We start from the raw sequence: 11358 nt of genomic DNA, 5'->3' as shown, positions 1-11358 counted from the left end.
CTTGTCTATGCGTTTATCATATCTTGTCTTTCGTCGTCTTCTTCTTCTATACTGTGTGTGTGTGTTTGTTTCTCATGTAGAGTTCAACGGTGTCGGATTATCTTTTAAATTAAGTTAAGATCCCGGTTGCAAAAATAGACCCATAGGTCAAGACTATGTGTATACTGGGTTGCTTAATACCCCCCGAAAAAAAGTATGAAAGGAATATTTCCGCTTGTCGTTAGATGCCTATGGGCATTGTTGAAGAGAAGCATGGACAGGTCTGGTTTCCAGTCCAGTGGGGCTAACTTATAGAACGTCTATATGTGTAAAGAATCTTTGATAACGTCAATGACAAAATATAGAGTTCTGTAGTTGGCCTATCTACCAAAATAATTTAATAAATAACGTTGACGTCACAACGAAGACAACTCTTGTCTCCTAAAGAACGTGTTTCAAGTGGCATTACTAGGAATTCTGTCAAAGAATTGCAAATTCTTTGTTTACGATTAGTGGACCTTTCCCATATCCTTCTACAAAGCCCCACTTCCTATCAATTTTATAAGGGCATACAATGCAGTCATGTAGGCTTCTCATGGCTTGGTGGACAATATTATCATATTTTGTGGAAGGCCACTGTGTTGTATCTCTGGTTGTTGCTGTTTTTTATATGAGCGTGGACCTGAAAATCAAAATTTTCCAAACAAAAGTCTGTCAATTTAAACCTTTTATGGATCCAAAGATCAGAGTTTGAATCTACCAAAGACTACATTCAAATTACATGGTAAGTTGGAATGAGACTGATGATAAAGTGAAAATAATATAATAAAACGATGTCAACTTAGTAACATAATATTGCTGTTATTTTCTTTTCATTCTTTGATGCAGAACTACAAAGTTATTTTAACGAATCGAGAAAGTGACCCACAATTATTGTATGACTGATTTTGATGTTGATGACGTTTTAGATGTTTTAGGTGTAACCCCTCTCCCACACACTAGTTTAAAGAAACTATGCATTTACTTCCTTACTTCTTAAATCAATATGAATCGTCATTGAAATTAACTTTGATTTTTTTTATTAATGCGACGAAGACTCGCAGTCTCCTTCCATTTCAAACTGCTACGTTTCAATATAAATAAAAACTACATCAGACTAAACAATTTTCCATTTTTTTTTGTCAGGGGTTGACAGGATTGCTAAATGCATATTTATTAATTCATCTTTCATTTAGACAGGGTATCCTTGGTAGTTTTTCTCTTTTGTTCATTTTTCTGGGCAATGATAAACTCATGTCCTCATTCCGACTATATCAGTAAACTACACGGACGTTTAACAAAAACACTGACGCAAACTTGATTACTTTCTCATGGGACTAAGTTGTTGTTGTTTCCTATCGTTAATAAAAAACGAAGAAGTTATTTTTAAAAAGGAGGCAACTTCAAGGATGTTGATAGAGTAAAAAGCAAACATTTAATGAATTACTGATTAAGTTTGATTAACAACGGAAATGTTGTTTTACTGACATGTGGAAGACGAACTTTATTGATCATATATATATATACTACGTATATTAATATAAGATTCAAGTATACTCGTTTGTAATCACTGTGACGCACTTACTCGAGAACGATCGATACTTTAGACAATAGGAACGAATCAATAGTTTGTGTTACAATTGCCACTCTCCGTAAATGAAACTATCGGTTTCATTTATAGCGAGTCCTGATTGTTACGCTAGCATCGATTTTAATCGCTATAGCCACTATACGACTAGACAAGCTCCCTGCATGGTATTCTTGTTTTTCATTTTTTTCAATGGACGGGGAATTGTGCCAAACATTCACGATATTTTCACCCTGCTTGCATTGTTTACGAAGTTACACAAGGTAAATTACTATGATAGCAGAAACCTTTGAACCAGGAAACGTCTATTAAATTCAATAAAGATAGAAGGTTATAACATAGTCGTGACCTCTCAATGTAAATTAGGAATGCCTTTGTTTCTTGGAATGGCTTAATTGTTCTTACATAAAATACACAATTATAGTAACGTCAGGCTCGTCCAATCGCCCACATAAGTAAAGGCTACGGCGCAGGTGCCTCGAGGTACTGACTAAAAACGTCAACAACACAATAGACTTAGTATATAAAATGGAAATCAAGCATGCAGAAATCCCGTCTTAGTATTTCACGCTCATAACTTCTCTCTATGGTTGCAAACATGCACTTGCCAATCGGCCCGGACAAAACAAGCAAGATTTTCATAACATGGAAGTGACGTCAACGGGACAACAATTTGCAAACTGCTGCCTATAGGGTTTTATTCATTGAAAGCCAATAAAGGAAAAGAAGAAAAAATAAAGGAATTTGTTACTTCGTGAGAGTGATGATCTTTACAAAGATGTTGTAAGCGATAGTATATCGTCGGAAAACACTGGTAATTCTGTCAAACTGTAGACTACTACAGTGGCAATACACGATTATAAACGAAGCCAAATTGTTTAAGTAAATTATTATAATTGTTTATCGCCAAGTAATCTTTATAACCACCTTTGCCAAAGCCCATAACATGCTACCACCCAGACTACCATGGCCACTGCGATACACACGTAAAAGCAGACGAGAATGGCAGCTGGAGACAGCGACTACAATCAGAGGACAACAATCAGAGGACAACAATCAGAGGACAACAATCAGAGGAGAGAAAGAGAGAGAGAGTTTGTCTGCAAGAACTCATAAGTGTATAAACTCATGAACTCATAAGTAGGAGGTACCATTACTTCATAACTATGAAGTATGATCTTGATATCGTCTTCGTGTATTATTCATCTCTCATTCAGAAACAAACGAAAAGCTTACCGACTCACTAATAGCAAGAAAGTTAACATTTTTTCTTTTTTACCTGTTATATACTATAACTTGAAACACAACAAAACATTATGTGATTTTGATGAAGTCAATAAGCACCCAAACCTGAAAATCTGTGGACATCTACTTTTGACAATCTATACTCTTATATACCTGAGTAACCCTGACATAATGCGCATGTGTAAACGTTTCAACGTAGCCCACCTCCTCAGTTATGCAGGTAACTCAACTATTGAATGCAACTGTTAACGCAGTTGGATGTAGAGGATCGTTACCACAACATAATATCGGTGAATCCTTGTTACAAATTGAGGAACAGAAAGATATAGCTACTGATAACCACCAGGTACTCCCGTTAGGTATTAAGTCTTTTATGATGTTACATAACGAACCATATCCATTTGCTAAACTGGCCTTTGAATAGTCAGGAGACCCCAAGAAATATATAATGTGAACATTCATATCATGATGGTTTCTCGATTCTGATTGGTCTACCAGAGCATAATAAACAAAATGAATGACGCATGCGAGACCGTGTCATCAGAGTTACCATTGCAAGTTAACCATCATTGACTATAATCGAAGTCTAGCAATTGCAGTGTTTGGCTTGAACCTCCAATACGGTAGATCTAGATACCGTTATCAATTTTTTTAGGACGATGTCTTTTGGGGACAAGGGAGATGACCTTTAAGTTTGAATCGAAGACGAAGCACAACTGAAGTCGGTAAAGGGCAAGCCACGGGGTTATGTCTTGTCCTTCTTATTGCGAAGTTGTAATTTTATTACAGCGGTTTCATTTTTCCGACCGAAAAAGAAAACAAGAGATTATTGACTACAGGTTAGACTTGGTTCGATATGCAACGTAAAAGAAAGTTTTACCTATGTTCTGGACTCGGCGAATTATAAATCAGGCTTTAAGCTGAAAACATTGACAGGGAAAAAATACAAGCAAAATACAAACAAAACAAGGCAGAGACAACAACCAACCTGCGTGATGAGGTCTTTTGTAAATTCATGTTTAATGCCTGTATACGAATCATTTCTCTTGCATTTTCACAGTTGCTTCATAATTTCTTACTAGTTTCGTTTTCTATTATATTGTTATTTATATATGTTACAATTAACCTTACCCTCCAATTGATGATGTTCACTAGTTTCGATTACTTCAAACTACTAGGGCTGTAACTAAGAACCAAAAAAAAGGGGGGGGGGGCATTAGGCTTGATCACCTGTATCTCTAATAGAACCATACAGAAGATAAAAGTGTATCACTTACTTCGAAACTTGTTCTCATGCACTAGTTACCATTACCATCGACATCTATCTCAACTTCTTTATTCTTAAATGATATCTTAAATATCAAGTTGTAATGCATTTGGTCAACAATTTTACGAAAATGTACCAATCATTAGGCCTGCTCAAAATAAAAGATTGCAAATAATTAAAACTAATATGCTTTCACTAAGTGAATGTTTTTAAGAGAGTGACTAACGAATTTGATTTTACAATGAACTTCTCTCTCAAGTGGTATCAACCACATGTTAAAGAGGGGGTGGGTGGGGGTGGTGGTGTGGGTGGGGGTGGGGTGATGCTTGAAAAACCTTTTTTCGGTATACTATGGTCAATTGTCGCTACAATCATTAGACTACTCCACATTTACAGAGTTTTCAACGGTTTAATCCAGTACAGAACATTTTATGACCTAGCGAATCATTGTTCAGCTAATTGTTTTCTTCGTTGTCCATTAGCAAATGTATCCTGTAATATGAGTTAAAAATGTAAGAAACAAAGAAACAGCAAAAGAACAATTATTTACCGTTCAATTTGAACCAATCAACATAACAACACCAACATATTCGCCACATATAAGCACTTGTTTTTAACTGTACAATAACCACAAGCTTGAGATAAACAGAACACCGTCCCACACAAACTCTCTTAGTTCTAAAATTCACTTTCCTGACTAGTATTTTCCTCTTTTATTTCTTGGATAAAGTTTCTCCAACTTGGCCCTGCACTCATCCTGTCACCGACCCCTTCCCCTAAATTATGCCAAGTTACTCGGCGCGGTTTGTTCTGCTGTCGACTCCTCGATACTGCGTCCTCTTCGATGGATACCTCCTCGAAGTGGCTCTCAGATGGGTACATGTAGACAATCTCTTCCGAGTTACATCTGGTCATCTTCCAACCCTCCCCGGGACTATTTGGTGGTTCCTCATCCTCCTCTACAATATCGAGATTACAGTCCGCGACTCGGCTGTATCTTCTCTGATCGCTTTGAATAGTTATGGTAGATAAGGATGAGGAGAGATCAAGGGAACGTCTTTCGATCAATTTAACATGTTCTCTCTGGTTTCTTACACGTCTCTCTCGAAAACAATTTAAAATGCACATGTAGAACTCTTTGCAACAAAATAAGATAGCAAGTACAACGATAAGACCGACTCCCGCGATTACGATGTAGTCGGCGTTTTTGACTGCTTTCGATACTCTATGCAGAAAGACAGAAGGAGGAAAAAGAAAACAATCATTAATCATGTTTCATTAGTTTCATATGAAGTTTTTAATTAAATTTGACTGACATGAAGATAAATAAATAGAAATTGAATCTTTGAGTGATGAATCAGGGATATTCCCGTGGCTAAAGTTGATTGCTCGGCTTAATTGTTTTTCAAAATTATTGACATCATTCTTTAATCTAAACCACATCCTTACCATTTCCGTTGATGACGAATTTATGATTTTTGTTTAATACAAATTGCTGATATCTTCTCAACGAATCTTTCAAGAGCATCGTGAATGATGTCACCATGACAAGTAAGATGAACGTTTCCTGTACATTAGGTATTGACACAGTGACAGAAAACATTATCAGAGAGAGCCTGCAAATGTTCTAAATGTATCACATTGCAAGGATAAATCAACAAAGGTTTAGTATAGGCAAAAAAAGCTTTGAAAGACCATTTATTAATTGATAACATTACTATGAGTAACATTCTTGCCTAGAGGGAGGGGGGGGGGGGAGTTAGTCAAATTATGTTACGTTCAAGCAACTGCATGCCAAGTAGGGGACAAAACCTTGAAATGGTGTTTTTGTGTTGTCTTTAACACTAACATAACTTTGTATGCCAACAAAATCTCAATCATTGAGATCAAATATCAAATTAAGATTAGCAAACTTTTACATTCAAGAAGGATGTTTCACCAGTGCTTAAAATGCAGCATAAGCGAATGATTCATGGCTCCCAAATGTCCATTTGTACAAGGGTAAGTACACACTGTCAATGACAATGTGGTGTCAAGCTGTTACACAATCATATACCATTCTAAACACAGGTTGTTACTGTAACAAATTGCCCTGCCAAATCAAATCGTTGGTTGTTGCTAATAGCATTAATAAACTTGAGTGCAAGTTGAATCAGATCATGAAGATAAAACCAACTAAACTAGTGCATTGTGTCATATATTATATAAATATTATGAGTTATATCGTTAATCGCGGTATTTCCTAGACTACAAACAAAGGGTTGACATTTCTAATTCAATACAGGAATTTTCTTTTGTCTCGGTGTCACTCGGTCATGTGATTTGTCTTTATAAGTAACCTTCTGTCACCTGACACGTGAGTGGAAGTTTCCTGGGTTACAGTGTTGTGTTCTGACCGAGCACCGTAATTTGCATATGTATTTAACTGTTCACGTACTTTCATTCCAATGATAACTAGAGAGGTATTCAATCTTTTATCCCGTGGTCAGACTGAGTACAGGGTCGGAATGCGTGACCTACATGAGGTCAGTGTAAAAGAAACAGGTATCTGTTGGGCGGGTTTTCTTCGCTTAATTCGTCACGGAGGAACGACGGACCTCAAAAGGTTAACAGGTTACTTTGTGTTCCTGTGTAAGTCGAGTTATAGTGGGTTACTGTGTGTTCCCATAATGGAGGTTATTACCGTGTGTTTCCCGTTCAGAGGAAGTAAGAGAACTTGAGAACCAACCGCTGCTCAAAACCGGGTTTCTTCAGTTATCCCGTAAGTTATGCATATTGACATTTTATTGGCGTGCGGTTTATGGTCATTTGTAACCTTAGTTGTATATATGTATTCATGGAACGATCAGTTATTGTATATTTTCATCATACTTATACCGTTATAAGTAAAGCTTGGATATGTGACGTTACTGCAAATGTACACTTCACCATTAACAAGAATGTAATTAATTTGTGTATATTGTAATTATGCCTTGAATTGTAAATATTAATCTGTAAATATTAAAAAAAATGTTAATTGTAAATATCAATTGATGGGCGGTCGTAGGTTACAGGTCTTGTTACATGTCTTGTAATGTGTTCCGCGAGATTGATAAGTATCATTAGAACAGCTATAAACTGAATATACTATATAGGTTTAACAGTACATGCTTCGGCAAGGTGAGACGGTTGACACCCCCCCCCCTCCCCCGATACACACAGAAAACACAGTAACTATTATAAACCGTAAAGTTTTGTACCACAGCAAACACTGGATCGTGCTATAAATCGGTAGCATGTGCTATTAGGATTGGAGTAAGAACTGAGGATATGTGTAATCCCAAAATCTCCAGTTTGATGCATTTGTTGGAATTACACATATCCTCAGTTTTTACTCCAATCCTAATAGCACATGCTACCGATGTATCAGATTTATCAGCACGATCCAGTTTTTACTGTGGTACAACATTATAGGATTTACAGTAGCTACTGTAATCTCTTTGTGAATCGGCTGACGTCATACATGGTTTGACTGTAATGTAAAGAAGTTGGTTGTGTTCCATGTTATGTAACTTCTACCTTGACGCAAATCATGCAGTATACATATCTATTGGATAGAAATGTCACAACATATAGCATATTAAAGGTCGTGTCCATTGCTCTTCGAAACAAACATTAATAAGTGATTTATAGTCTTTACAACCCCATGCAATTTAATATTGATTGGTAAGGCTAACTGCCAGTGGCGTACACAAACTAGTGGTGGACAGGCTCCATGCACCAGTACATATGTATAGGGTAAGAATAAAACACTCCTCAGGGATAAGGACACCCTTTTTATGAACGTTGTAGCTCTTACCTAATGGGTGGTGGATTAGGGGGATTAGGATTTGCACCCTCATCGTCATCCCCCTTCAACCTTTGAAATCATGCGCACATCACAGATAATTGAATCCATTTGAACGAGAAGGAACATTTTAGTTATATTTATAAAAAATATATATTTATAAAAATATACATATACATGCAGAACTCTTCTTGGGAACTTTACACTGGCAACTTGAATGTCTCTAACGAGGAAGTGATATTTTGTTTTTAATAATATCCAGCTCTTTGTAGATATTGGTGTAATTTTATATTACTTTGTCAATGTATTCTAAAAAATAAAAACCCACCATGTTGACATTGTTAACAGATGGTTGTTATGTTGCCCTGCTTCCTACTTCCGAAATGGAAGCATTCGCCGTTTCATTATTAGTAATGATGTTACCTATTCATGTAATATCACACGGTTACAGGTGTTAAGGTGGTATTTTCAGTTTGGTATCTACGTAACAATCGCTTCGGATGATACCGTTCAAGGTTCGTTCACAAAATGGTTTCGTCATAGTCATCCAACCATCTCTGGAATCTTTGTATCTTTGTAATGCAAATGATGTATAGTATAGTATCATAATGAATGAAATAAATCAGTGGGTTAAACATCAGAAGGAGATGCTGGCCGTGAGGGAGGGGATGGGGTTCGAGACGAAGGGGAGGGGGAAGGAGAGGGGTCGAGAGGAAGGGGAGGGGTCATGAAGCTCCATTGCTCCTTCTCAATGCAGTAAACCCCTCTTCTTTCAGTGAGATCGGTGACTACGAGAAAATGAGAGCGATTGACAAATTCTAAGTTAGGCTTAGTTATACACTGTAAAAAAGAAAAACTGTACTATTAATTTAAAAGTACTGGCAAAAAGTTTCATAAAAATGTATGTGAATATATGTCGCTCTGTTAGATAACAGAGCCTTTGTTAGTTTACAGACTAATTACATAACATGTATGTGAAACTTTTTTGCCAGTACTTTTCACCGTAAACGAACAGAGACCTTTTTTAAAGTTAATAATTTGTAAAGTTACAGGAGAATTTTGTTCAGTTAATAATCTGTTTAATTACTGAGAAAGTTGTGAGAAAGTAATCTCACGAAGAAAAGGGAGAACATTTCAATAGTAACAAAGGAATTTGATTAACTCCAACTTGATTGTTACCTAATGTATACCACATAAATAAAAGAAAGTAATTTGACTAAAATTGCCCAAATTAATGACTATAGTCATTCCATTAAACGTTCGCGTTGGCCGATTAGCTAAGCGGACTTAGGATTGAATACTTTGCTAAATCTGGTCACCAAATACTGCCGATATTTACCTATCTTCTCACATATATATTTTATATACCTTGATTTGATATTTTCTGGACTGAGTAACTTATCTTTTAGCATACATATATTTCTAGCTTGTTTCGATATTTCAAATCAACTCGTTTGGATAAATCATTGTTCCCCCCCCCCCAAAGGGCAAGTTTTTGACCTTCCTTAGTAAGACCCCGAAATGTTTAAAATCTTTCAGATGTTTAGGCATCCAGAGCAAAGTGAAACGTGTGTATCTCTGGAAATATTTCTCTAAGTAAAACGTTCTGTCCAACAGACAGACAGACATACAGACATACTGATTTGAATCGAATTTGGTCAGTAGTCCAAATGATTGGTAAAGTTTACTTCGGCATTGTGACAGAAAAAATCGAAAAACTTTCGCCAAGAACGATATTGATATTCCCCCCCCCCTTTTAATGACGTCAGACTTTTGTACATTATTATACTGTTTCCCATTGCAGAATATATGTTCTGTTGTGTTACATGGTGCCACAAATGTTCGTGTTGTTTTTATTTGTATTTTGCAGCCTACCTAGAATTTAGTTATACTCTAAGCGTTTAGTTATACGGTAGGTTAATCGTACATGCGTTAAACTATCTCGAGAAAGAAATGAGGCCACAGCCTAGTACCTTGAAAACAAAAAGCAACAAAAGCCGAATGTTTACCTATTGATGTGTTCTTCTTCTTGTAAATAAATGTCATCGGATCGTCTTTCTTCAATATACCACATCAATTTAGCAGTTTTGACGGCCATTTTGGCTACTATTACTATTCCCGTGTAGTAATAACCTCATCACAGTATTTAGTGTTACCTCCAGAAGGTGTGAAGCAATCGATTAAACCGTGTTGAAAGTTTGTTACCCTAAATCCCGCGTACATACTATGGCATGTATATTTATAAATACATGCCCTATTCATATGATTAGGGCATGTAAATATAGATATAAATGTAGATATAGATGTAGATGTAGATATAGATATAGATGTAGATGTAGATATAGATATAGATGTAGATGTAGATGTAGATATAGATATAGATGTAGATGTCGATAGAGATGTAGATATAGATATAGATATATATGTATATATATATATATTTATATATATATATATATATATATATATATATATATATATATATATATATATATATATATATTTATATATATATATATATATATATATATATATATATATATATTTATTTATTTATATACATATCTATGCTTCCAATCACTCACTATACGTACATTTTTTGTGGATATTCAAAGACATACATAAATATTTATAAGCGTTCCCTTTAGCATTCCCGACACAGTGTGGTGGCTATTAGGTTTCTGTAGATGAAATCACACATTATAATGTATCGTCACTTAAACTGTGACTTGACCTCGCTCCTTGTTACAGTAATCAAGAACTTTTGCGAGCTGAATTAGCACATTCCAAATTGCGCGACCATTGCACTTTCTGTATGGTTTTGGTTACATATTATACCTTAATCTAGAGATCAACATGATACTAACCAACTCGGAAGCATTTGTGATTCCTAAAGCCGGATCTCGAAAGAGATACTTTGAACAGACTCTGCTAAATGAAATGGAAATAAACGGCATATATATATATATATATATATATATATATATATATATATATATATATATATATATATATATGTTAATGCAATGGAGGTAAACGACAAAGGCAAATGAATATATATATATATATATATATATATATATATATATATATATATATATATATATATATATACTGCTTAGGCCTATTTACATGTTTCATCAGGATATAAAAACAGGACCATCGCATCATCAACTTCACAACAAATTGTGTGAATATTCGATCATTGGGTGTTTTCCCCATACTCTTATCAGTGGCCCTTATTAGCCCAACCTTATTATATAAATATTGGTTCAACCCAGACTTAATTGACTCCATGCACCTTAATGAAGGAATAATTATGTTGACAAACGTCCAACACTCGTTACACACGTTACATACTGGTGTAATTTCAGTGATGAATATAAGCTTTCAAAATTTTTCAAAGCAACTTAA

The 11358-nt window shown here is 35.4% G+C and overlaps 1 protein-coding gene across 1 annotated transcript; it reads right to left on the bottom strand.

The window, feature by feature from the left end:
- Positions 1 to 3407: 3407 nt before the first annotated feature.
- Positions 3408 to 10094, bottom strand: LOC139966533 (uncharacterized). Its single transcript, XM_071969655.1, has 2 exons — positions 9954 to 10094; positions 3408 to 5343 (listed from the first exon to the last, which is right to left on the bottom strand). The coding sequence occupies exons 1-2, from the start codon at positions 10040 to 10042 to the stop codon at positions 4797 to 4799; spliced, it is 636 nt and encodes a 211-aa protein (XP_071825756.1). The 5' UTR covers positions 10043 to 10094; the 3' UTR covers positions 3408 to 4796.
- Between the last annotated feature and the right edge of the window lie 1264 nt (positions 10095 to 11358).

Source organism: Apostichopus japonicus, chromosome 4 (genome assembly GCF_037975245.1).
Source record: "Apostichopus japonicus isolate 1M-3 chromosome 4, ASM3797524v1, whole genome shotgun sequence".
Classification (NCBI taxonomy): domain Eukaryota; kingdom Metazoa; phylum Echinodermata; class Holothuroidea; order Aspidochirotida; family Stichopodidae; genus Apostichopus; species Apostichopus japonicus.
Note: the sequence above shows the minus strand (reverse complement) of the source record. Positions and strands in the feature narration are given on the sequence as shown.

Coding starts and splice junctions, on each gene's coding strand:
- LOC139966533 (XM_071969655.1), bottom strand. CDS start 10,042: ATGGCCGTCAAAACTGCTAAATTGATGTGGTATATTGAAGAAAGACGA. Junction 5,344..9,953: donor GAAGAAGAACACATCAATAG/GTAAACATTCGG, acceptor CTTTCTGCATAG/AGTATCGAAAGCAGTCAAAA.